Raw genomic sequence first — 27039 nt, forward strand, 5'->3', positions numbered from 1 at the left:
CCTCCTTAGACCAATGAGCTCCACTGGGGTTTCAATACCCTTTCCCAAGAAAGCAGGTTTTCACTTAGATTTGAGCAAATACAGGTGGCAGGCCTACACTTCATTTTATCAGTTGGGCATGTCATTCTGTGCCGAGACACGCTCCTGGGGCCAATTTTTAACTCTTCCCTGGTCCCCTGACCCTGATTAGCCTTCAAGTTCCTGTTCAAGGACCACCTCACTCAGGAAGCCACGTGGAGAGTCCTTAGACATGAATCTAATCCGAACATCAGGAGATAAAAACTCAAGGCAAGCCTGGCCTGGCTAAGGCCGCAGAACTGAGCTGTAGAGTTGGGGCCACACCGCAGCTCCCCAGACATCTTCCAGAGCCAGTCTCTTAGCAGCCAACTGAAACATGACCGCCACCATTGTTCCAGGCCCCGCGCCTTGGAAAACACTGGTATGTCAAATACTTGAAGGTTACTTCTCCTTCCTCCCTTACACCCTGCCACACATGCGGACCTAGAATGAGTCCAATTAGAAATAATGATCGTTCGCTGTTGGTATAGGGGGAAGCTGTTGAAGCAACCATTCTGGAAATCTGCTCTGTGTTCTGGACTCCTCTTGGCTCCGATAAGAAAATACTGAGCCCCACCTCTTCCTGTCTGCCTTGCAGTGCACACAGGTGCCTGGGCAGGAGGCTGGGCATGCCTGGCAGGTAGTTTCCTCAGACAGTCCTGCACTGTCCTGTCTCGTCTTCCAGCAGGGCCCAGGTCACCCCACGAGGCAGATGAGGGGAACAGCTGGGGTCTGCACAGACAAGCGAGGGGGGAAGGCTGGAGGGAACAGACAGACATCATTCTGGCTTAAGTGACAGGGAGGTCTCAGCTTCAGGGACCAGAAAGAGGTTTTAGGTGGAAAGTAGGAGGAAGGATCCACACAGTCAAAGGCTTTGGCATAGTCAATAAGGCATAAATAGATGTTTTTCTGGAACTCTCTTGCTTTTTTGATAATCCAGCAGATGTTGGCAATTTGATCTCTGGTTCTTCTGCCTTTTCTAAAACCAGCTTGAACATCTGGAAATTCATGGTTCACATATTGCTGAAGCCTGGCTTGGAGAATTTTGAGCATTACTAAAGCATTACTTTACCAGTGTATGAGATGAGTACAATTGTGCGTTAGTTTGAGCATTCTTTGGCATAGCCTTTCTTTGGGATTGGAATGAAAACCGACCTTTTCCAGTCCTGCGGCCACTGCTGAGTTTTCCACATTTGCTGGCATATTGAGTGCAGTACTTTCACAGCATCATCTTTCAGGATTTGAAATAGCTCCACTGGAATTCCACATCGCCTCCACTAGCTTTGTTCGTAGTGATGCTTTTTAAGGCTCACTTGACTTCACATTCCAGGATGTCTAGCTTTAGGTGAGTGATCACACCTTCGTGATTATCTGGGTTGTGAAGATCTTTTTGTACAGTTCTGCTGTGTATTCTTGCCACCTCTTCTTAATATCTTCTGCTTCTGTTAGGTCCATACCATTTCTGTCCTTTGTGGAGTCCATCTTTGCATAAAATGTTCCCTTGGTATCTCTAATTTTCTTGAAAAGAGCTCTAGTCTTTCCCATTCTATTGTTTTCCTCTATTTCTTTGCATTGATCGCTGAGGAAGGCTTTCTTATCTCTCCTTGCTATTCTTTGGAACTCTGCATTCAAAAGGTTAAAAAGCTGGCTTAAAGCTCAGCATTCAGAAAACTAAGATCATGGCATCTGGTCCCATCACTGCATGGTAAATAGATGGGGAAACAGTGGAAACAGTGTCTGACTTTATTTTTCGGGGCTCCAAAATCACTGCAGATGGTGATTGCAGCCATGAAATTAAAAGACATTTACTCCTTGGAAGAAAAGTTATGACCAACCTAGACAGCATATTCAAAAGCAGAGACATTACTTTTCCAACAAAGGTCTGTCTAGTCAAGGCTATGGTTTTTCCAGTGGTCATGTATGGATGTGAGAGTTGGACTATAAAGAAAGCTGAGCGCCAAAGAATTGATGCTTTTAACTGTGGTGCTGGAGAAGACTCTTGAGAGTCCCTTGGACTGCAAGGAGATCAACCAGTCCAACCTAAAGGAGATCAGTCCTGGGTGGACTGATGTTGAAGCTGAAACTCCAATACTTTGGCCACCTGATGCAAAGAGCTGACTCATTTGCAGAGACCCTGATGCTGGGAAAGATTGAGGGCAGGAGAGAAGGGGATGACAGAGGATGAGGTAGTTGGATGGCATCACCGACTCAATGGACACGGGTTTGGGTGAACTCCCGGAATTGGTAATGGACAGAGGAGGCCTGGCGTGCTGCGGTTCATGGGGTTGCAAACAGTCAGACACGACTGAGCGACTGAACTGAACTAAGGAGGAAGGAAGTGCAGGAGAAGCCACGGAGCGCTTCACCCTGCTCCTGGAGTTCCTACCCAGGACCCCAGTCCAGCAGAGCCAGGAAGCAAGAGGAAAGGGACTCCAGGAGGGCATGGCACAAGCCCAGAGCAAGCGGATGTTCAGAACAAGGGTCAGAAGCAGGTGCTGTGTGACTTGGAATCACATGGTTTGTGTCTCAGGTCTACCACTTACCAGCTGTGTGATTGCAACCCGTCTAAGCCTCAGTTGTACCATCTGTAAAGTGGGGCTAAAAAATACCGTGCCTACAGTGGGGCTGCTGCGCTGATGAAATAAAACGACACATGGAAGAAAAGGGGACGCTGTGCTTGGTAGACAGTAAGCTCTCGAAACACAGTAGCTACTATCTGTCATTTGCTTGGTGTAAGGAAATCCTAAATCCTACACAGAGATCTGCCCCCTTGTATGAGTGATTCCACCTCTGAGTCTCAAATGTGGGCTTTGTTGGACAGTTCCGGTTCTAGAGTCTAAACGGAATAATACGCACAGAGATGCTATCCCACGGCCAAGCACCTGTAAGTGCTCAATTACGGTCATTTTGGAAAGTGCAGGGAGTCAGTCTCCGCTGTCAATGAGGTTCTGAGCACCAGGCTGGGAGTTTATGGGCAGAGGACTTGCCATGAGATGGAGCTGGGGCCATGAGTACAGGTGGGAGTGAAATAGGCCGGCAGGTAAGATGGGAGGGGTATGGGGGGGAGAAAGCCAGCCTCTGGTCCCTCTCCTGCCCCAAGAGGCTTCCTGCTGTGGAAGCTGGAGACGGAAAGGCAGGACTTTTTTGTGCCCAGGGGAAGCTCCTGTCTGGGCAGTCAAGGATGACTGGCAGGGCTGGGAGTCTCCGCTATTCCCCACCCTGGGGAAAGCTGCTCTTGCCTTGTCAAAGTGAGTGAGCAGGGGTCCCACACCCAAGGCTCCCTGGCATTCTGGGTCCACAGCGAAATGTCTCCAGCTGGACCAGGTAGGGTCATGCCCAGGTGCACTGAGGACAGGCTCTGCAACCCCCCGCCCCCGCTTCCCTCTTCTGTGGCGCAGCCCCTGCAGAAGAACAAGCTGGGCTTTGGACTTAGACGGAATTGGCTTTGACTCTGGCTCATGGCACTTGCAGCCAGTAAACTCAAGTCCTGTAAGTACTCGCTAAGCCCGAACTTAAGTGCTTCCCTGCTGGCTCAGCTGGTAAAGAATCTGCCTGCAATGCGGAGACCTGGGTTTGATCCCTGGGCTGGGAAGATCCCCTGGAGAAGGGAATGGCTACCCACTCCAGTATTCTTGCCTGGAGAATTCCACAGACTGGGGTGCCTGGTAAGCTACAGGCTACAGCCCATGGGGTTGGAAAGTCAGACTTGACTGAGTGACTAACACACAAGCCCAAACTGGTTCCCAGTGCCCTGCCAGGGTTGACATGAGGATGAAAGAAGGTAAGGGAGGATGCAAGTCTGCGTGCGGCAGTTCACTAATAGGCATCCTGTCTTATTATCTTCTGTCTCTATAAAGCAGCCACTGCAAGCTCAGTTGGCTGGAGATGAGAGAGTAGAAGGGTTTCAAGAAGTTGGAGTTTATGTAGAAGTTAGGTTGGGGAATTTAAACTGTAGGAGTATGACTTTAATTTGAATCACCTTGGTTCTCCAGAAGTCAGACTTCAGGAGTCTCGCATCTGAAGAGATGTCCAGACACTTCCGTGCACAGAATAACTACGGTAAAGCCACCTCACTATGACAGAGGCCGTCAGGCTCTCTAATCCACAGGTGAAGGTCACACAGAGTTCCCACAGCTCTCCCCATTCTTCTCCCAACCACCATTCACCTGCACCAGGAAAGTTCCTACTCATTCTTCAGGTCTCAGTGTGAATCTCCCTTAGACTTCCCTGGTGGCTCAGACGGTAAAGCGTCTGTCTACAATGCGGGAGACCTTGGGAACGCTTTCTCTGACCTTCATACTGTTCTTCAAATGACCCCCCCACCTTCCCTTTACTGTCTCTTCTGCAAAGGTCACTAGATACATAGCTATATACCTCAGTGGGGCTTTCCTGGTGGCTCAGTGGTAAAGAATCCACCTGCCAAGCAGGAGATGTGGGTTCGATCCCTGGGTTTCAGATGATCCCCTGGAGAAGGAAATGGCAACCCACTCCAGTACTCTTGCCTGGAGAGTCCCCATGGATAGAGGAGCTTGGTGGACTACAGTCCATGGGGTTGCAAAAGGGTCAGATGCAACTGAGTGACTAACAACAGCAACATACCTCACTGCTTATAATCTGGCTCCCCTTACAGACCTGCCCTTACAGACAAGGGCAGGTGTGGCGCCTGGACTCTGCCGTGTGCCCAGCCTGGTCCAGTGGTCAGCCCATAGCGATGCTCCATGAACACACATCCCCTGTCATGGAGGAAGCCTGCTCACCTACATTCCATTGCCTTGGCCAACAGGAAGAAGTGAAAAAGTGGAGGAAGGTAGTCTTTTAGCACAAAAGGCTAAAATTACATTCACAATGTAGATAGAAAAGGGGAAAAAAGGACTAGGAAACATATTCAGAACTAGCTAGAAAACAGACTCTGGGTCCTTGACTCGAGGGACAACACTCATCTCTGAGCCCTGGAGCCTGAAACTGCTGCAGCTGAACGTAGTATAGGAAGACAGGGTCAAAATGACCACCTGAGATGTACATCTATATATTCCAGTGACTGTAACCACCTGGAATCTGCACCTGAGCCTGAATTACGACTGCATGTCCCTACCATGCGCTCTGTAGAAATAACAATCCATTTAAGAAAGTTTCCCAATAAAATTAGTTTTTATATTTTAATATATTAGTTTTATATTTTAATGTTTTAGTACTTAAGTTATAGTTGGTAGGAAAATTCTTTTAATCAGAGCTGCTGTTTGTCTAGCTGATGGTGTCAGATGAATCACATGTCATAATTCTACACAAGCTTCATTGTCTATTCACTGTCAAAGTGGCTGACTCCAAGGGAGTGAAAGAGACACACTGTATTCATTTGGCATCAGGAATCGAGAGCCTTCAAAACGCTCACACCTGGAGGGGGGATTGAAATGGAGGATGAGTAGGACATGGAGCTCACCTTCTCCCACCAAACACTACAAATACATCTTCAAGGAGAACCATTCACCCAGAACAGCTAGTGAATGCTGACAGAATTGCTCAGACTTCCAAAGAGACAAGGAAACCTCCTTGTAACCAGGTAGGACAAAAGGAAAAAGAAAAGGAAGGAATCTGAACGGAGCCTGCGCCCCAGGGAGGGAAGGTTTCTGCACCCAGGGGCGTCTCCTCACCCGTGGGAACGTCCGCTGGATGGAAGAGGAGCTGCAAGGAGAGCCCAGCAGCCAGGAAGACAGGGCCCAGCAGCCCCCTGTGCTCCCCAGTCCGGCACATTCCTAGGTCAGTGCAGGGCGAGCCGGGTACAGAAGATGAGGCTTCAGAGGTCAGACCCAGGGAGAAGAACGCGGTCGGCTGCACGGAAGAGCCGGAACAGACTAGACTGCGGCACCAAGGGTGTACCTGGAAGAAGCCTGGGCCCCGCAGCGCCAAGGCGCTGTTATGAGGGGTGTGTGAGGAGAGGGGTGGGACCACCATCAGGGCTTCTTTCCCTGTGCGTGCTCCCAGACACCAGGACTCCAGCTACAGGAGCTCTGTGAGCAGGCATTGGTCCTACCGCCACCGTGGGCACAGGCCGATGCCACGAGACCTGGGAGTAGGTGCCAGGCCCCAACCCTGCTGTTCCAGGAGCCTGCAAAGGGCCACCGTAGCGGCACACCCCATAGCAAGGGGAGGACGGCCAGTACCTGGTGAAGAAAGGAGCAGCAAGCATCCGAACTATAGAAACAGCCCTCGATCCCGGAAAAGACGGCACAGTAGAAGGAGTTGAGCTCAGCTCCTCCCAGGAAAACACGAGATCACAGCTAACTGCTGACAACCATCATAGGAAAGCCTGGAGCCTACCAACACAGAGATTTTACAGACTAAGAAGAAGCCACGATAAGAGCGCAAGAGGAAGGGTGCTTTCCTGACCTAATCAGACCCCACAGCTGCTGGGTGGGCGACCTGCAAACTGGAAGATAACTATATCGCAGAGGTTCTCCCGCAAGAGTGAGTGTCCTGAGCCCCATGTCAGTCTCCCCAGCCTGAGGGCAAGGCATCAGGAAGAAGAAACCCCAAAGCATCTGGCTCGAGTGTGGGAGCTTCTCGGGACTGGGGGAAATGACAGGTTTCACTCTTGCAGGACACACACAGGCTCACATACACTACAATCAGGACTGCTCAGCCCAGTAAGGCCCTCATTCAGATTCAACAGAGGAATCAAAAGTTTTACAGACAAGCCAAAGCTAAGAGAATTCAGTACCACACATCCTAAAGGAACTTCTCGAGGTAGGAAAGACAAGGCCACAACAAGATTCAAGAAAATTACAAACAGGGACCTCACCAGTAAAGGCACAGATACAGTTAGGAAATCACCCACACACGAATATGTCAAAGCCAGCAATCACGAGAAGAGGAGTACAGGCACAGGATACTGGCAATGTGTTTGAGAGATCAGCAACTGAAAATCTGGCACATATATAGACTGCTATATCAAAATCTAATGGGAGCACAAACCAAAAATCTACAGTGGATACACAGAAAAAGCAATCCAAACACATTACTAAAGACAGGCATCAAGTCACAGGAGAAGGGGAAAAAGGACCTTCAAAAATACCCAAAGCAATGAACAAAACGGCAATAAGAAATATTCATATTGATAATCGCCTTAACTGTAAATGGATTAAATGCTCTAACCAAAAAACACAAATTGTCTGAATGGATATAAAAACAAAACCTAGGTATATACTGTCTACAAGAGACTAACTTCAGATCTAGGGCCCTATACAGACTGAAAGAGAGGGAATGGAAAAAGGTATTCCATAGCAACACTCATGTCAGACAAAACAGAATTTAAAATAAAGAGACAAAGAAGGACTCTACATAATGATCAAGAGATCAATCCAAGAAGATATAACAATTGTACATATATATGCACCCAACATAGGAGCCCCTTAATGTATAAGGCAAGTGCTAACAGCCAGAAAACGAGAAATAGACACAATAACAATGGGTGAGGCTAACACACTACTCTCACACATGGACAGAGCATCCAGGCAGAAAACCAAGAAGGAAACACAGGCCTTAACTGATATTTATAGAACATTCTATCTGAAAGCAGCAGAATACACTTTTTTCTCAAGCGCATGTGGAACAGTCTCTACGATGGATCACATCTTGGGCCACAAATCAAGCCTTGGTAAATTTTAGAAAATTGAAATTAAACATCTTTTCCAACCACAATGTTAGGAGTTAGACATCAATTACTAGGGGAAAAAAACTTTAAAAACACGAACGCATGGAGATTCAACAATATGTTACTAAACAACCAATGGACCACTGAAAAAATCAAGGGAAAAAAAGTACCTAGAGACAAATGACAATGAAAACATAACTATCCAAAACCATTGGGATGCAGCAAACCATTTCTAAGAGGGAAGTTTATCGCAATACAATCCTACCTCAGGAGACAAGAAAAATTTCAGTAAACAACCTAGTCTTGTACCTAAAACAACTAAAGAGGAACAAAGTCCCAAGTTAGCAGAAGGAAAGAAATCATAAAGATCAGAGCAGAAATTAATGAAACAGAAATGCAGCAAAGAACAATGAAACTTAAAGCTGATTCTTTGAGAAGACAAGCAAATTGATAAACCTTTAGGCACACTCATCAAGAAAAAAAGGGAGAGGCCTCAAATCCATAAAATTAGAAATGAAAAAGAAGTTTCAAAGACGCAAATGGCCAGGAGAGACTACCAGAAGCAACCACATGCCAATAAATTGGACAACCCAGGAAAAAATGGACAAATGCTTAAAGGATACAACCGTTCAAGACCGAATCAGGAAGACATAGAAAATATGAAGAGACCAATCACAAGTACTGAAATTTAAACACAGATTAAAAAACTTCCAACAAACAAAAGTTCAGGACCAGACGGCTTCACAGCAAACTCTATCAAACATTTAGAGAAGAGTTAACACTTATCATTTCAAAAATCTTCCAGAACTGCAGAGGAGGGAACACTCTCAACTCATTTTATGAGGCCATCATAATCCTGATGCCAAAACCAGACAAAATACACCACACACACACAAAGAAAATTACTGGCCATTATCACTGATGAACATAGATGCAAAACCACTAGCAAATCAAACCCAACAATACATTAAAAGGATCATACATTATGATCAAGCGGGATTTATCCTAGGGATGCAAAGATCCTTTAATATGTGCAAATCAATCAATGTGATACACGACATTAACAAACTGAAGAATAAAAACCATATGAGCATCTCAGTAGACACAAAGCTTCTGACAAAATTCAGCATCTATTTATGATAAAAGCCCCCCAGAAAGTGGGGATTTAACTCAAGATAATCAAAGCTATATAAGACAAACCCACAGCTAACATCATTCTTAATGGCAAAGGGCCAAAAGCATTTCCTTTAAGATAGGAACAAGGCAAGGAAACCCACTGTCACCACTTCCATTCAATATGGTTTTGGAATCTAATTTTTAAAAAGATACCAATGAACTTATTCATAAAACAGGAACAGATTTACAGATATCAAAAACAAACTTATGTCACCAGACGGGAAACATGGCAGGGGAGGGATAAATCAAGAGCTTGGGATAAACACACACACACACACTAACATATGTAAGACAGATAATCAAGAAGGCTGTACTGTATAGTACAGGGAACTCTATGCAGTATCCGTGATAATCTATATGAGGGAAGAGTCTTACAAAAGAAGATTACATGTATAACTGGATCACTTTACTGTACACCTGAAACTAACACTCCAAAAACCAAACACATGCCAATAAGATTAAAATATTAAAAACGCTCACATCTTATATCCTACTCAGGTCAATTCCAAGAATCAGTTGTAAATGAATAATTAGAGCTATAGAATATTTCTATGCAAAAATGTTCATTAGCATCATTATCATTGTGAGAAAATGAAGTCACCTAAAAGTTAAAATCAAAAGTTGGAGATAAATAGTTTCATTGGAGATAAATAGTTTCATAAATTATTGTACATCACAACCATATACTAAGTATACTAACAATACACAGCAAAGCAAACGCAATCAGATAAGCCTGGCGCCAACCGAGAGACGCAGTTAAGAAGTCTCCAACTTGAGTGTTTCTTGGGTCTTGCCCTGTTTACCCCTTCATTTAGAATCCGAGCATCTTTCTTGAAGGAGCAATTTGTCTTAAGGACACTGCAATACAAAGGGATGAGGATAGAGCCAGGAACTGTGCTCCATCACTCACTAGTCTTCCTTGGACAAATCATCCCTCCTTCATGGGTCTCAGAACCCCCATTAAGGAAATGCCAAGTCTGGACCACATCATCACAGAGGGCTCTGTAGCCGAAATGACCACAAGTCTGTGCCCCCTCCTCTCTCAAGAGCAGTTTCCCCTCTTTAAAATGAGAGAGGGGCAATGATTTTTCAGCTGAGAATACAGATGAGCATGAAGATAGAAACTGTTCCCGATGAACTCATTCATCACAGGAAGACTTTTTAACTCACACTGGGCCAGGCTGGTCACCTCTCTCCCAACTCTTGGCTCAGGCCCCAAGCTGTGGTTCCAGCTCTCACCAGGAGGAAAGTGGAGGTGGCCCCTCCTCTCTGGGTGGATGCCACCACAGCTCACCTGGATGCCCCAGTTTTACCATAAACACTTGAATCACTCCCGCTACATCCTAGTGTGCTAAGGAAGAAAATGGTGACCAAGAGCACACCCGCTAATTTTCCAGGTGTGAACAATGAAAGAGATTATTCAGTGCTTAAAGATCATAACTTACCTTGTCAGGAACGTCTCGTCTTGCGTCTTCCCCTAGGCTTTAGCCATATTCCCTAAACGTGTGTGCTCTCTAGGATTTTGCATGCCAGCCTCCTGCCCCAGACACTTCTCCTGGCCACCTCCCTGCCCCTTCTCATTGATGCATTGATTCTCATTGTGCATTGATGAAGATCCCTCCGCAGTCTTCTCCAACCCTTTGCCTGGGCCCTCAGGGAACGCTGCCCTTTCCTTTAAAAAGCATTGCTCTTCAACTTGCCAGCTTCCGTACCTGACTCTAAGCTGCGAGGTTAAGGGACCATCTACAAAGATCATCCATGCAGCTCCACACCTCGTTCAGGGCTCAGCACATGATATGAGCTCAAGTACTGAGTACAATGGAGGAGGGCATGGCACCCCGCTCCAGTGTCCTTGCCTGGAGAATCCCAAAGACGGAGGAGCCCTGAGGGGCTACAGTGCACGGGGTCGCGAGAGTCAGACACGACTTAGGACTAAACCTCCACCACCACTGAACAAAAGAATGAAAAATACAGTGTGATAGAACACAGTGAAGCCTGTAGGGGAGTGCTGACACACCCAGGACAATGCACTGTCCAACACCCAGGGGTGATCCTGGGCCAGTAAGTTGGAGACACCTGCAGGGGTGGCTGCAGAGAGGGCGCCCTGGCCTACCTACCTTTTTGGTCTTCACTGTAGAAGCACAGCAATCTCCACCGTCATAGTTGCAGAAGGCGCGGTTGTTGATGGCATCACAGTAATTGTCTCCCATGAAGGGCTGGAGAGAGGCAGGAAGAAGGGAGGCCTCATTAGCATCCTGCAATGAGCGGCGACTGGCTCCTGTAAATATTCAGCTGTCTCTCTTCTTCTCACAAACCTCTGAGTCAGCCTACCTAGCTTCAAATCCCTCCACCCTTTTGGACAAATCATCACGTCTGCCATTTTTAAAGACTCTTAACTAGCCAAGATCTTTCCCCACTCAACTACAGTTATGCTAGGAGACACACACTTATAGGCTGGGTGCGCAAAAGCACAGGAGAGACCACTCTGTCCTCCTGAAGCATAGGGCTCCTTTCACTTGGAGAAATAAGAAAATCTGACCCCTCCCCTACTTTCCTGGAAGTAGATATTTACAACCATAATTTACAATAAAAATATATGCAAATACACTGGGAAGCTGAATGTAAACTAACAAAGAACTAGAGACTGAACCTAAGAGTTCATTGGGATTTGGCACAACGGTTGGTGTGTGATTGCGGGCACTTTCTCCTCTAACACGAGAGTATAGATATACTGGACGTCACGCAGTTTCCATGTTTGTTTTCCTCTTGTTCTCAAAAACACATGTGAGGTAGGCATTGCTCTTCCCACTTTACACATTAAGACCTTGAGGCTCAGAGCAAGAAAGGGACTTGGCCACGAGCAAACTGTCAGAGGCAGAGCAGAGATTTCAATCTAAGCTGACATCTCATTTTTCTTTACCCTTCTAGGTTATATCTAGAATATGCCGATTTCTCTCTTTTCTTCCCTGTGTTTCTCCAACTCTGTGATGCTTGAAAGATGAGGAAAAGATGATGGAGTTATTACTGATGTGAACCCAGAATCAGCTTAGGGCAGAGGCAGGGGTCTCTGCAACCCCCAGCAGTTGCATTTCCCACATGAACACTTAGCATACTGTCTAACCTGGCTGGCTATTCGGTCATTTTGAGTAAGTGGCTTATTGTGTCTAGGCCTCAGGGCTCCCAGTGGTAAAATAGAGGCAGGATTAGACCACTGTTTTCTCAAAGCAATGAACATTCCCCTCCCCTCATCAGACGTAATACTGTGTAACCCTTTAACATAGAAAGGAAATGAAAGTGAAACTTCTCTGATTAACATTCGGGTTGGGAGTCTCTGATGCTCAGCGACTTGTTGATGAGAAAGAAGATGTCAATAGGTGGCTAAGGCCCTGCATCCCAGCACAACCTCTGTGATCCAGCCGTCTCTCCCTCCTATCCTGACTTCTTGTGGGCTTGCTCTGGGGAGAAGCAAATTCACAAGGAGCCCAGCCTGTGTGGCATCCTTGTCTCTTGCAAGTGTGCTTGAGAGTCACAGAGTCTTTGTGCCACCAACTCTTGAGGCCTGATTCCATTTCATCACCACCCTATTAGGGTCTAGAAAAGATCTTGGCAAGGCAAAGCCAAGAACACAGAGAGCTGTGCTCAACGGTGTGCGCACATACGCAAGGCTGTGAACTCAGGTGGGACTCTGCCCTGTGACTGCCATAACGGATACATTAGCCACATTCATATTGGAGCAGAGGCACCAACCACAAAGGATAAGCCCTTTGCTCTTTTCTGAGCCTTAGGAGATCTGTCTGGGGGCTCTCTTTCCTATGTTCTTTCTTATATCATATATAAGGACTAATCACAGAAACCAAATGTCCTTTTCATAAAATAAAAAGAACTGGCTTGGTAAAGGAGTAGCTGGAGAAGAAGAGGAGGAAGAAAAAGAAAAATAAAATAAAAATAAAATAAAAGTGGTTTTTTTTTTTTAATTGGGCCACTGAAAAGTATCTCCAGTCTCATTACTAGCTACTCCCTACTATGTACCCTTTCTTGCTGCCATATCCATCCACCTACCCACCCAACCATCTATCTATTCATCCATTCATCTTCGATTCAATCCTATCTGTTGACACCAACTAAGAGGCACACATTGTGGTTTAAAAAAAAAAAAGAAGGATGTAATAATGAGTCGATGTATTGGGTTGGCCAAAACGTTATTTGGATTTTCCCTTCAAGGTTATAGACTAACCTGAATGAACTTTTTGGCCATCCCAATAGAGCCCCTCCTCTAGGCCTTACACTGCAGTGAAGAGGCAGACTTTGTTCAAAGGCTCACTTATCTAATTGCTGATTTTAACTTTGATAAGAGCTTGGGAGGAAAGGTACATGACGATGTTAGAATTAAGAGCAGGAAGATCTGACCTAATCAGAGAACTCTATGAAGGAGTCTCCGAGGAAATAATTGTTTCGGCTAAGATCATAAGATGGGTAGGAGTTAATCAGATGGGAGATTAATCAGGGGGTGGAGAAGGGAGGCTTTCTATAGAGAGAGAATCACGTGTGAGAAACTCTACAACTTGGAGGTTTCTTCTCTTTCTGGTGTTTCTCACGCTGCTACTTCTACTGACGGTGTGTTCTGGAAAACAATTCATCCTTCAAGACAGAGCTCAAACATCACTCTTCCAAAATGCCTTCCCTATAGCCCCTGGGGCTCCATGTGCTTCTGTGGCTTCCTGTGCCTGCTTTGCTGATAGCTCTTGGTATATCAGTTTAGAATTCTTCTTTATCCTTATCTTCTTCATCTTCTTTATCCTTAGGGACAGGGAATGTATGTCATCCATTTTTATATCTTAGATTTCCTAGCAAAATGCTGGCAATTTGAGCAAACCTTTATCAAATATATTTTCCTTAAATGTTTATCTTGTAAAATGATCAGTAAAAGGGCAGACGGTTGCATGGAGGAAAGGTAAGAAGATAGCTAGATGAGTCAAGAGAGCTTAGTTACTGTTCTCACATGACTAAAACCATTGCACTCTCGGAACCTAGACTAGTGCTGGGCACAGAATAGGCCCCCAGTGAAGCTTTGACAGACAAGCAATTAAATTACTAATTTAGACACAGCTTGGGGCAGAGGGTAGGGGGGCTCAAGGTTCCCAAACCATTTATCAATCTTGGCTCCTGTAGATATTCCAGGATGATAGCTCCTCCCTGGACCCAGCACTTGTGTCTTTTCTAAGCATACTTTTCAGCCCAGATAAGAGACAAACTATTAGAAGGCAAGGGGACAAGGGGGCAGCTGCAAGGGCAAAGGCGATAAGCATCACTTGGCAGAGCTCAGAGCCGGGCAGGTGAGGGTCTCCACGGCCTTAGTGCTGAGTCAAAGGAGGGATCGAATTCTGCTGTCACACTGGTCGCCCAGACTGCCGACTCGGCAGAAGGCATGCCCAGGTAACCCAAGCTTCCTTTTTCTGAAATGCTGGACTGATCCAGAGAGATGGCAGGATGCAACTGTCTCGGGTCCTTGGCTTCAGTTCTGCCATTTCTGCTGAATCTTGGGAGAAAGGGAGTTCTTAAAAACTACAGTGTCCTCTGCCTTAAGATGCCATGGGAGGCCTCTAACCCATACACAGAAAGAAATATGACCCGGGGACTGTCCTGTGACACTGACAGGTCAGGGGGTGGTCTGTGGGCAGGAGTGGACAGCGGAGGAGAAAATTCACAGGCCTGGAAGTCAGGAGACCTGGGTTCATGCTTCCGCTCTATGTCTATTACGCTGTGCAACCTTGGACTGCTCCATCCCCCCTCCAGCCCTCTTCCAGTCTACCCAACAAATGAGGAGGCTAGATCACATTAAGAGCCATTCCAGTTTGGCACTCCATCGAACGTTAGAGCTGGCTGCTAGCTAGGTCTCTGTCTCCCTATCATTTAGAAGAGCATTCTGGTTGTGACATTTTAAGAATTCCATCAAACACAAAGTTTCCTAGAGCAGTCTAGTCCTTTCCACCTGGCTTTTCCTGAGAGGGGTTTGAGGGGACCACAGAGATACGGGCATCCACCTGGATGGGATCTGGGGCTTCCTTTTGGATGCCAGCCGAAAAGACTCAGGTGGGCACAGAGGTGCACAGAATGTCTCTGACCTCCAAGGACAGCAACCCCTTGAGAACACAGGTGGCAGGCCACATACCCTGGCCCTGCCCCTCCCCAAGCTTATCACTGATACCCAGGGACAGAGCTCCAAAATGCCAAGTTCCAAGGGATGGCTTCTCTGAAGGGTCAGAGGAGCTGTTCTGCCTCCAGCTCTAAGCAGTTGGGATAAGGTGCCCCTGTCTCCTTTGGAGTTGATGAACACATGAATGACAAAGATGTGAGGCAGAAGGAAGCGATCTGCAGCTAATGGTGTCAGAAAAAGTAGAAATTAAAAAAAAGAAACCTGCCTCACGTGGTTCTGAAAAGTTAAATGAGTCGATGCTGGAAAATGTCTGGTGTATCAGAGCTGCTAAATCATGGACTCTCTCACTCCCAGTCTCCCTTTCAGAGGCAACAGTATATTGAGCCAGAAATACCTGGTCTGGAACCCTGACTCTGTTAGCCATCCAGTGTGTGTCTGAATGTGTTTGTTGCCCTCTCTGTGCATCAGTTTCACGAGCTGTAAAACAGGACTGCTGACTCCTATCCAAGAAGTCTGTTAAAGGGGTATTTAAAGCACTTAGCAGGCATAGGAAATGTTACCATGATTAACAATAGGAGTGATAACCACAGTGGGACCATTTTGAGGAACTCACCTCACAACCTTTGACACAGTGAATCAGAGCAGGGTGAGGATACCACTTGAGACCAGCCGTGCAGACAACTCTCTGCAGAGAGAGGGAGAAAGAGGTTAGATGGGCTTGTGGCGGCGAGGGAGCCGTCTCTTCACCGGAATCGCATTCAATGCCCCTGTTCCCTTCTTGGATCTTCTGAGTCCTGACCTCACCGTAGCGTTTACATGGAGAATCTGCCCAGGTACCTGCCTGAACTGGAGCCACAAGATTAAAATAACATTTGTGTTCACTGTAGGGGTCATGATTCTGTATTTCTCTGGCAGGAGTGTGAGAGGAGGAGAAGCGGGCCTGCAGGACGGGGACATGATCGGAAAGGCACTTCAGGAAATTGCTGGCTGTTTGCCCCATGGACAGAATTGGGGATAAGGTGGGAAGAAGGGTAGAGTGTGTGTGTGTCTGTGTGTGCACACGTGTGCACTTGCACATGTGAGCACAGGCATGTCCAAGTGCATGGCTGCAGCAGGGAGATGGAGCAAGGCATGGAGCAGGGCTGCCCAAAGTCGGCGCTGAGGACCACCCTAATCACGACTGCTGAAACGGCAGCCTCTTCACTGCCTAAGGTCTAGGGCATCTGAATCCCTGAAGCCAGGACGTGGGACTCTTGTGTTTTAAAAACAAGCTTTCCCAGATGATTCTGATACACACTACAGTTTGAGAGTGGCGGGCTGGAAGATGCATGAATGCACCTTTGGTTTTGGAACCCTGGACAGGCAGAAAACCCTTTCTGCTTCCACCTGCTGCCACCATACAGGCCAGCTCACCATTTGGGGTCGCAAGAGCCGGACACGACTGAGCGACTAAACCACCACCACCACTCCCGAGGCGCCCGCGCTCCCATCTCTGTGACTTTGGCCCTGCTGCTCCCCTTCACGGCAGGCCCTTCCTCATCTTGTCACCTGGAGAATCTTTAGTTTCTTTTATGTTTCTGTGCAAGACTACCTTCCTCGAAACTCTGTAATGGCCTGTGTGGGGAAACTATCTAAAGAAGAGTGCTGGGTGTGCTAAGTCGCTTCAGTCGTGGCCAATTCTTTGTGACCCCATGGACTGCAGCCCACCAGGCTCCTCTGTCCATGGAATTCTCCAATCAAGAGTACTGGAGTGGGTTGCCATGCTCTCCTCCAGGGGATCTTCCCGGCCAGGGATGAAACCCATGTCTTTTATGTCTTACATTGGCAGGAGGGTTCTTTACCATTAGCGCCACCTGGGAAGTGGATGTATGTGTGACTGATTCACTTTGCTGTAGGTCTGAAACTAACACATTATAAATTAACTATGTTGTTATTTGGTGGCTAAGTCGCGTCTAACTCTTCGCAACCCCATGGACTCCAGCCCTGTCCTTCATTATCTCCTGGAATTTGTTGAAACTCAAGTCCATTGAATCGGTGACATCATCAAACCATCTCATTCTCTGTCACCTCCTTCTCTTCCAATAAAATAAATAAATAGCATATAAATTTAGAATTTAAAAAAACAAAAGACTACCTTCCTTTGTGATGATTTCCCCAACCCCCTCAGGCAGAACTTAAAGGTATATGTATATACATTTACTTATAGCCACCCTGAATAAAATTATTATTGTAATGACAACTGAAATGTATTGAGTGCATTTATGGTGCTATTTACTTTATTCATTTTCTTATTTATTTCTCACCAGCATGCAGGGGGTGGGGGTGGGCATTAATCTTGTGTCATAAGGAGGAGAAATTCCCCAAGCTCCACAGCTGTTAAGTGAAGAAACCAACATATGAAACTAAGCATATTTTTTAGGAATGATTTAAGGTGGCTCATAACATAAAATCCAACACAGTAATTTTTTAAGGAGGTGAAAAAAATAAAGAGAAACACAACTAGGAAAATAAAACAGCATCAGGACTGAGGCTAAGGCAACAATCCCAGAAGCTCCCTTTTCTATTCTGCCATAGATGCCCTACTTTTCATGCCAGATTACAATGATTTGTTTATCTATTTATCTATTTTTAATCTTTTAGCCATGCCATGCAGCATCTGGGATCTTAGCTTTCTGAATATCGATCAAATTTATGCCTCCTGTATTAGAAGCACAGAGTCTTAACCACGGGACGCCAGGGAGATCCTACAGTGATTTATTTTTTAAAAATTAATTAAAATAACCTGGAGGCAAATGCTTAGCTTGGTCATGACAGGTAACTTTGTGTCAGGGAGCAGCCACTGAAATCTCCATGGTCAGGTCTCAGCAGAGTGCCAGTTGATTAATTTTAATTAAGAAATGAGCAGTCACAAGGGTCAGACTGTGGAAAATCCATGTGACCAGCCCATTCTCTCCCCAAGGGCAGACCTATATGGGAGCAAAGCTGGGATTAGGTTTCCTAGTGAGCGTGGGATCACATGACTCCAGGATTTGGCTGAGGTTGGACTGGGTGCCTTGCTTCTCTGTCCCATTTCTCTGGTTCACTCTGGGGCTTCTGTGCCTAGAATGGTGCCTAGTACATGGAGGATGAGCAGTCAATATTTATGTTATATATGAATGGATCCATCTCAAAATAGAGATGATTTTACCAAGGGACACTTGTTGTTTTCTTTACTTGTCTTCCTGGGCATCTCTGGTGGCTCAGACAGTAAAGAAACTGTCTTCAATGTGGGAGACCCAGGTTTGATCCCGGGGTTGGGAAGATCCCACGGAGAAGAAAATGGCTACCCACCCCAAATGGCTACCCACTCCAGTATTCTCCAGAGAATTTCATGAAGAAAGGAGCCTGGTGGGCTACAGTCCATGTGGTTGCAAAGAGTCGGACATGGCTGAGCAACTAATACTTTCATTTTTTCTTCCAGAGCAGCAGAAAAGCATTTGGAAAGCCCAGCAGAGTGTCTAGCTTAGAGGACCAGTTTAGCGTACACTGAATTAATTACAGATCTCGGACAAACAACCTAACTTGGGATCTGCCAACTACAGTCTCACAATGAGAAATCTACTCGTTAGCCCCTCCTGCCCCTGTTGACACTGGCTGCCTTCTCCTAAAACACAAGGTGATGTGTGGGCAAGATTGAGCACCGAGGCCTGGCAGACATGGGTGCATTTTTGACTTGAAATTTCCCCTGAGGTTAGGTTTTCCCATCTGCACAATGGGTCCTGAAAATGTCACAGGCTTGTGAAGATGCATTAAGAGAAAGTTTGTGGAAATGGTTAATCCAAGACTAACAGCTGCGGGTAAGAGGGCAGGCCCTGGTTTTAGACATCTCTGCCCACCCTCATCCCCACCCCCGAGGTTCAGGATGGAGCATACCAAACAAATGCATGTTGATCCAGTGAAAAAATGTGAGAAGTCTAGTCCCTTCCTTCCAGTTCAGCTACTTTCTCACCCCTCTGCTTCCTAACCCTGGGGGCCAGAAGAGGAGGGGACCACCTACTTTCATCATCTGGCAAGTTTTAACCAGACTTCCATCTCTGGGTCTGAGCGTCTGTTCCCGGCCAACATTCAGGGATGTTGAAGGAACATTTAGGCTATGGGTCAACATTCAAAAAAAAAATAAGCGCAAAGAGTTGGACACGACTAAGCGACTGAACCAAACTCAAGTAGTAGAAAACAGCAGGGTCAGGATCCACAAGGGATTTGATGCCCATCCCCACCCCCTATTTATTTGAGACCTAATTTAATCCATCCGTGGGAGTGTCTCAGTGTGGTTGTACAAGTTTCTGTCAGTTGAGGTTTACCTGACGTGAGTTCAGAAAAAGGACTTTTATACTATCTGCGTGAGCCTATTTATGTTTCCAAGTCTTCTGGATTTTCCACTATTCCTCAGGGCTGCATGCCCCACCTGTCGCCCTACAGGGCCCCTCTGTCTGCCAGGAGGAGTGGGAAAGGGGAGGCAGCAGGAGCTGAAGGAAAGACTCGGCTGTTTACACCATGTGCTGGGAGACCCCAGATGGGTCCCCACAGAGGCCAGCCTTGCTCGTCTTGATGCCAGTGAGACCTCCAGCCCAGTCAGAGCCCTTTCAGACTAGGCTTTGTGAGACAGCTTTCTTTCCTGCCTTGCTCCGTAGGAAGGACAGACTGTCTCTTCTTGGCTGCAGTGGCCAGCACCACTGCCAATGCCTCCACCGTCATCATCCATGACACCAGCACCATCATCTTCACCACAGCCCCACTACCATCAGCAGCAGCAATAGCACCAGCACCACGGCATCAGCACAGGACCACCAACAGCTCCATCGTGGTTCTCCCTCGCCTCCTCAACACAAAACCCTCTCTTTAAGCACATGTTATGCTCCAAACCTTGTGCTCAGAATTTTCATTTATTTACCATAACTATGATATGAGTTACTATATCATATATATATGATATAGGTACTTTTTTCATGCATACAGCAAAATGATTCAGTTATCTTTTCAGCTTATATTCTAATGTAGCTTATTATACTGAGTATAACTCCCTGTGTGCTTGTGATAAGTCGCTTCAGTCGTGTCTGACTCTGCGACCCTGTGGACTGCAGCCCACTAGGCTCCTCTGTCCATGGGATTCCCCAGGCAAGAATACTGAGTGGGTTGCCATTCCCGCCTCATAATTCCCTATGCTATATACTAAATCCTTATTGCTTATTTATTTTATATATAGTAGTTTGTATCTATTAACCTCATACTCCTGTATGTCCTTGCCTCCCTCCCTCTCCCCTTTTGTAACTATAGTTGTTTTCTATATCTGTGAGTCCATTTCTTTTCTGTATATAGATTCATCTATATGGTTTCTAGATTTCACATATATGTGATATCATACAATAGTTATGTACAATTTTTGATGCTGGTTTACGCAAGAGGAAACTGAGAGAGAGAGAAGTTAAATAACCTGTCCCAAATCATACACATAGGTAACGACAGTCAGGAATTAAACTCATATCTGTCCTATTTCCAGATTTATAATTTGAAAACTACATTCTCCTTCAAAACCCTCTTGCTCCCAAACCGGTAAGCATGAAAACACTCACTGTTTTGACAGATGGAAAGACCAAGGTTCAGATGGAAAGACCAAGGTTCAGAAAGGTGGAGGGGCTTCGAGACAAATGCAGCAGAAGCAGAGTGTTTAGAAGCTCAACCCCGGAGAGGATGGACCCGAGCAGAGCCAAAGACGTGAGAAAGAGTCTTAGAAGAAACCCGTTGTTCCAAGCCCAGACCTCATACCCTCTCTGATGTCTTCTGGGACAAGTCCTCCTTTCTTCTTTATTTTTCCTTATTTATAGGACCTTCTGTGGGTCAGCTGCATAGGCTATTTGTTTTTCCTTTTTTATCAGTTACTGAGCTTCTGGCTTTCTTCTGCGTAAGTTTGTTTTTTTTTTAACCTAGGTAGTTTCCACCCTGTACCCCTTGTTTGAAGAACGCCTTCCATTTTGAGGTAGCTAATCTATGTTCATTGAAAGAGTTACTGAATAAATTACCAACTGAATGTATAAGTACATCCCAGAGTGAGTGAGAAATGGCTGGTCTCCGAACACATCTCCCCACCTCCGGGCTTCCCTGCAGGGCACAGGGTGTCTCCTTCTACACGCTGGGTAGACTGGACTTTGTCTTCACTCAGAACAAACACAGACTGGACTTTGTCTTCACTCAGAACCATTCTACCTCTGACCTTCCGAGTCTGATGCCTTCTCTTCCGGGAATGAATGGTGCACCCTTTGTCTAATGTATTTCACTTGTTTATTACTTATACCGCATAAGGTGGTGGTCTTGTAGGACAGAATGCATCGGCCTTAGTCCTGGGTGCTAATCCTGATTCCATCACACAAGTTATGTGCATTGGGCGGTGACAACCTCTGAGAACTTCAGCCTCTTCCTCTGTAAAGTGGTGATAATATTGATCTCACTGGAGTGCAGTGAATTCCTCACAAAAAGTGCCCATCGTGGCACAACAGAGGGTCAGGACGTGGTGCTTTCCCTTTCCTTAACTCCCTCTCTTTCCTCCTCCTCAACCCTCCTTTCCTCTCTCCCCTTCTCTTTCCTTTCCTCCTTCCATCCTTTTCCCAGAAGCTCTTAAAGAAGCCAAGATCCCAGCTGTTGTTGCTGTTGTCCAGTCGCTCAGTCGTGTTGGACTCTTTGTGACCCCACGGACTGCAGCGCGCCAGGCTTCCCTGTCCTTCACCATCTCCTGGAGTTTGCTCAGACTCATGTCTCTTGTGTCAGTGGTGTGATCCTAGCTACCCAGAGGCATTATGCCCCTCTGAGGTTGTGGGCTGCACTTCCTATCGGGGAGCTTTCTCGGCCCTAAGCAGGGGGACTGCAGGGCAGACTGGAGGTGCTCCTTAGGGGCTGAGGCAGGAGGGGCTGCCCCCTGAATTCTGAAGGTCCAGCCTCAAAGAGTGTCTCATCCAGAGGTAGCCAGCCAACAGCTTCCAGGCTACACAGCCCACAGAAATGTCTGGCATGGCACACAAAGCGCTCAGTCAAAGTCAAAATTCAGTTCAGTTCAATTCAGTTCAGTCGCTCAGTCGTGTCCGACTCTTTGCCACCCCATGAATTGCGGCACGCCAGGCCTCCCTATCCATCACCAGCTCCCGGAGTTCACTCAGACTCACGTCTATCGAGTCCATGATGCCATCCAGCCATCTCATCCTCGGTTGTCCCCTTCTCCTCCTGCCCCCAATCCCTCCCAGCATCAGTCTTCCAATGAGTCAACTCTTCGCATGAGGTGGCCAGAGTACTGGAGCTTCAGCTTTAGCATCATTCCTTCCAAAGAAATCCCAGGGCTGATCTCCTTCAGAACCCCATATTTTAAACATGAGAGACTTCATATTTTAAAGACTTCAGATTTCTTATGCCCAAGGAAACAAGGAAACTCTGGCCACACGGAGCCCACATTTCCGCGCTGTCACACTCAGCTGGCGGCTCCCCCTTTGACAGCCAGAGTGTGTTTCTCAGTTGACCACAGTCCCCACCATTCCCTGCAGCCTCTCCAGCCTTGAGCCGGAGGGGTATTTGCATCTATCACAGAGAGTTTGCACTGTCCTATTGACTACATCAGAGGAAGGTTTCTCTGTATCTTCACTGCTTTGCAAAGCGCATGTGTGGGAGGAGGCTGGAAAAGGGAGAGAGCTTTAAGGAAAGGACAGGACAGAGTGTTTTTCTCTGAAGGTAAAACATATGGCTACAAGAGAATTTCTTTGGGTATTTATGCTAAGATTCCAGCTACATGAAGTTCAAAAGTAAGCAAATCCAACAGAAGAGACCTTGGCAGTAGAGGCACTGCCCGGCGTGAAAATGTGTCTGAGAAGCTGTAAAGGTCCCCACCCTGATCTGGACCTCACGAGTGGACATAGCCTGCAAATTGACCAAGCCTTATGCTTAAGATTAGCATGTGAGCTTTATCTCAATAAGAAAGTGACTGCATTTGCAATACTTTATTTCTTAGGTTGGGTAGTACGTACACGGGCATCTGTTTTATTTCAGCCTGTCTGATGTATCTATACTACTACAACTACGACCCTTCAGTATTTAGAATACAAAGTGACACGCTTGGCCTGCTTCACCCATTTATCCCACCTGCCTGGTTCCCATGGGTTTTTGAGTCTGTGACTGTTGATTCCAGTCTAGCTCTCGCTTCACAGAAGGGGAAACTCTGGCTCACACAGCAAGCAAGTGCCTGGGCTGTCTTGAACCTTGGTCCCATGACTCAGCCACTGTAAACAGGAGCATCTGCTGTGCCCTGGGCCCCAAAGGGCTCACCAGGGTCAACACGGTGAGCATGGGCCTGCCTTCACAACGGTTGCTCACCCTGCACATGAGCTCAGTGTCGATATTCCAGGTTACCTAGGTGTCCTTGGTCTTGTCATATGTGCCAACCTATGTCTAACGCTTAAAACAGAGCCTGCTATGTGGTGAGCACCTGGGGTGAGCTGCAGCTGGCTCCCAGGGGCTCATGAGAGGCAATGGTGCCCATCTCTTCTGACTTGTGTTTAGCAACAGTCACTTGGAGTATCGGCAGCCTGCTGTGGTGGGAATATTTACACCACAGCAATGGGCAAGTGCTACACATCAGAGGGTGTATCTGTGGGGAGAGCTGGCTGTCAGCTACTTAAGCGATAGTAACCATTTCCCCTTTATTATTATTATCATGGAGGTTGTAGGCAGCTAGAGTTAACAGCAGCATCAGAGTGACCTGGATCCCTCTTCAGTTCCTTGTAGGGAAAAGATTTCTACATATGAGATGCCATTTCCTCTACTGGCAAAAGGGAGACTAATTCCTATCTCATGGGTTGTGCGTGTGTACGTGTGTGTGTGTGTGTGTGTGTGTGTGTGTGTGTGTGTGTGTGTGTGGTGGGGGCAGGAGTGCAAATGAAGCCGGGAAGGTGTCTGATCCAGGTCGGGTTCACAGCGGGTGTCAATTACACATCAGTGCTCACCTCTCACTTTCTTACATGGGGACAGTGGTTGGTGCAAAGCCTTGCCCTGACATCCACCTCGTGCTGGGGTTCGGAGCAAGCCCTCTGAAAGCAGAGGGGTGATCAGGGCCAGCTTGGCCCAGCCCTACCAGCCCTGCAGCTCTGTGTCTGCAGCTCTTGCCACACCGGGGGCAAGGGTGCAGCAGAGGCCAGCGTTTCTGCCTGATTCCTGGAAATCATCAATCTCTGCCCTTCGCCCTCCTCCCTTTTTCTACCACGTTTTTTTTTCCTTCTGGATAATGAGGCCTCCGGAGACCAGTGGAGGTCTGAACCTCGTTACAGCTCTCCGGGTAGGCCGGCATCAATAAGGGCCGGCGGACCGGGGACCTGGGCAGGGGTGGGGGTGGGCAGGCGGCGGGTGGGCGACTGAGGAGGGGGGCTTTGCAGACTTTCAAATCCCTGGATTTATTTCACCATGAATTATAACTGAACTCTTTAGTGCCCGGGGCTCATGGAGGGAAGGGTGGAATTCAGCCAACAGGCAGAGGGAAGAGGGGTGGGGGCCCCTGGTCTGGGTCCCAGGCAAAGAAGACCTCTGGCCTTAGGATGTGAGAGAGGTCTCTGGTGTCCGCTCTGTGCAGAGGTAGGTCCCCTGACTTTGGTGCATGAGAGGCGGTGGTGGGGGGGGGAAGGGTGCTAAGGGACAGTGGGGTGGCTTAGAAGGAGCTCTCAGTCACAGCCTGGCGCTGCTTCCTGTGTGACCCTGGCCCAGCCCCCTCCCCTCTCTGATCCTGTTTCTCCATCTGGACAGTGAGGGGGGCGTGTGTTGATGATCTCCATCTGCCTTGAGATTGACATACGGTCTCTGTGTGGGCACCTGGGTGTGTACACGGGACGCTCTGGGAGCGTGGAGCTCTGCGGAGCTCTGGGTGGGGAGTGGGGAAAAGCATGCTGAGTGTGAAAACCAGATGAAGGAGCCCAAGGTCAGGGACACAGATTGGTCTCTTGGATGTGTGCGAGAGTCAAGCAGAGAGACAGACAGGACAACAGGGATGGAGGCCGAGAAGGTGGGCAGGAAGGAGGTGGAAAGAGGTATAGAGCTCTCAGGAGAAGGAAGAGAGAAACAGTGGAAACGGAGGCAGGCAATTCTTGTATCTCCCTGCATCCAGAAAATCCTTCGTGGTGACATCTGCTCCTCTTGACGAGTGGTACATTCATGAGACTAGCAGGACCTTCTGCAGAAATATGTGCTTGGTTGCGTGTTCTCTGTCTTCACCAAAATCACATCTATCCTGACCTTGCCCTTACCTCTTGGGAGCGGTTTCTCAGAGCTATCTAAGATGCTATCTCCCGGGCTATAGTCCTCATTTGCCCCAAATAAAACCTCACTCACAACTCTTAAAAAAAAAAAAAAAGAAGAAGAAAACAGAGGCAGGAAAAGGGGCACTAAGTTGGAGATGGGCAGAGAGTGGCGGCAGAAGAGGGGAGGAGAGAGGGGCGGCAGCCTCGGGGTGCAGGGGGCAGCAGAGGGGCTGGCAGGCCAGCCAGCAGGGAGTGCTGAATGAGGCCTCGCCATCAGGCCCTCAGCTTGTCTGGGAAACAGTACATCTGCTATCAGGTTCTGCTAGCTCTCCGAGCAGGATCTGCAATGGGCAGGTGGGCAGACTGGAGCCCTCCCAGCGCCTCAGTATAAAGGCTAGTGGAGAGACACAGCTGAACCTTCCCGGAGCCCTGTCTCCATCTCTCACTCCCTCCGGTGTGTGGAGCCAACACACCAGGGCTGACACGTGGCGCCAGGGATCTCGCTGCCCCGGGGGACACAAGTGGGGCCTACATCGGCTCTGGGGGCCCCGATTGATCAGGTGACACGTAGGAACACAGGGCTGGCCAATTCTGATGGGAACTTGGCCTTCCACACCTGCCTGGCGCCATGGGGTGAGCACAGCCCTTGGACTCAGGCTTGGGGTCGAACCCTCCTACCGGACCGCCGCCCACCCCCGAGGTCTAGTGTCCATGAGGAGAGGATGCAGACAGTGGCCCTCGCTCCCCGGGACTCTCCTGAGGTCTAAACAGACCTCTGTGCTAAGTGCTGGGTGCGCAAACACGGGAGGTGCTTCATAGACAATCGGTATTACTAGGTCCCCATATCACATATTAATTGCTTTCCACCACCCAAGTGAAGCATGAGAAAGATACCAGAAGACCTGCCTATGGGGTGTCCAAGAGCTTCTACCAGAGAAGCCATGAGCCCTGCCCCGACGAGCGAGGACGTTCCCGCCAGGCAGACGCAGCTTTGGGGTCTTCTCTGCTCCTTCACCCCAGCTGTTCTTGGAGCCTCAGTCTCCTCATCTGTAAATGAGGTGCTTTGTCCTTTTACTCCCTGGCCGTCATGGGGATTCAGTGGGATGCTACATAACAGCCTTAGCACGGGGGCTGCTGGGGGGAAGGACTAAATGCTTAAAGCTTGGAGAAATTACGGTGAACCAGTGCCCCCCCCCCCGCCCCCCATGGAGCAAGTGCGGCCATCAGATGCTTTCACGTATGGAGAGGGATTAATGCAGGACCAGGGCGTGTGAATGGTCAACGAGGTCATTTTCCTCCCGGTCACTCACCTGTACCCGTGTGGGGTTCAGCCAGTGTGGGATGTCACGGACGGTCACGTTCACTGGCAGGACGATGGACTCACTGTTGTGGTCCAGGCAGGAGGTGGTGCACTCTGACCCTGCGGGGAAGCAGAGAGGGAGGCAGCAGCTCAACCCCTGTCTCCTGATGCCGAGGCCGCCCCTCCCCACACTGGAATGGACCCAGCTGCTCGCTGGACCCCATTGACCTGGGCCATCCCTTAGGGGCAGTGGGAAAGAGAGAATCCCTCACCTCCAGTAGGGCCACCTCTGGTCTCCCTGACGACTCTCTCGTCCCCAGGCCAGCTGACACCCACCGCCACGCTCATCAGCCCTGAGTCCAGTTTGGTCTGACTCCTCCTCTGCTCAGAAACCCTTCCAGGGTTGCCC

The 27039-nt window shown here is 47.9% G+C and overlaps 1 protein-coding gene across 1 annotated transcript in view; it reads right to left on the minus strand.

The window, feature by feature from the left end:
* PAPPA (pappalysin 1) overlaps nt 1-27039 on the minus strand; it is a 263247-nt gene that overhangs the window by 14579 nt on the left and 221629 nt on the right. Inside the window, exons 19-21 of the mRNA XM_015092957.4 lie at nt 26641-26750; nt 15649-15720; nt 10999-11097 (exon numbers count right to left, since the gene is read on the minus strand). Coding sequence (XP_014948443.2) covers nt 10999-11097; nt 15649-15720; nt 26641-26750 — 281 coding nt within the window. The remainder of the gene's footprint in view (nt 1-10998; nt 11098-15648; nt 15721-26640; nt 26751-27039) is intronic.

The sequence above is a fragment of the Ovis aries genome, chromosome 2, assembly GCF_016772045.2.
Source record: "Ovis aries strain OAR_USU_Benz2616 breed Rambouillet chromosome 2, ARS-UI_Ramb_v3.0, whole genome shotgun sequence".
NCBI lineage: Eukaryota > Metazoa > Chordata > Mammalia > Artiodactyla > Bovidae > Ovis > Ovis aries.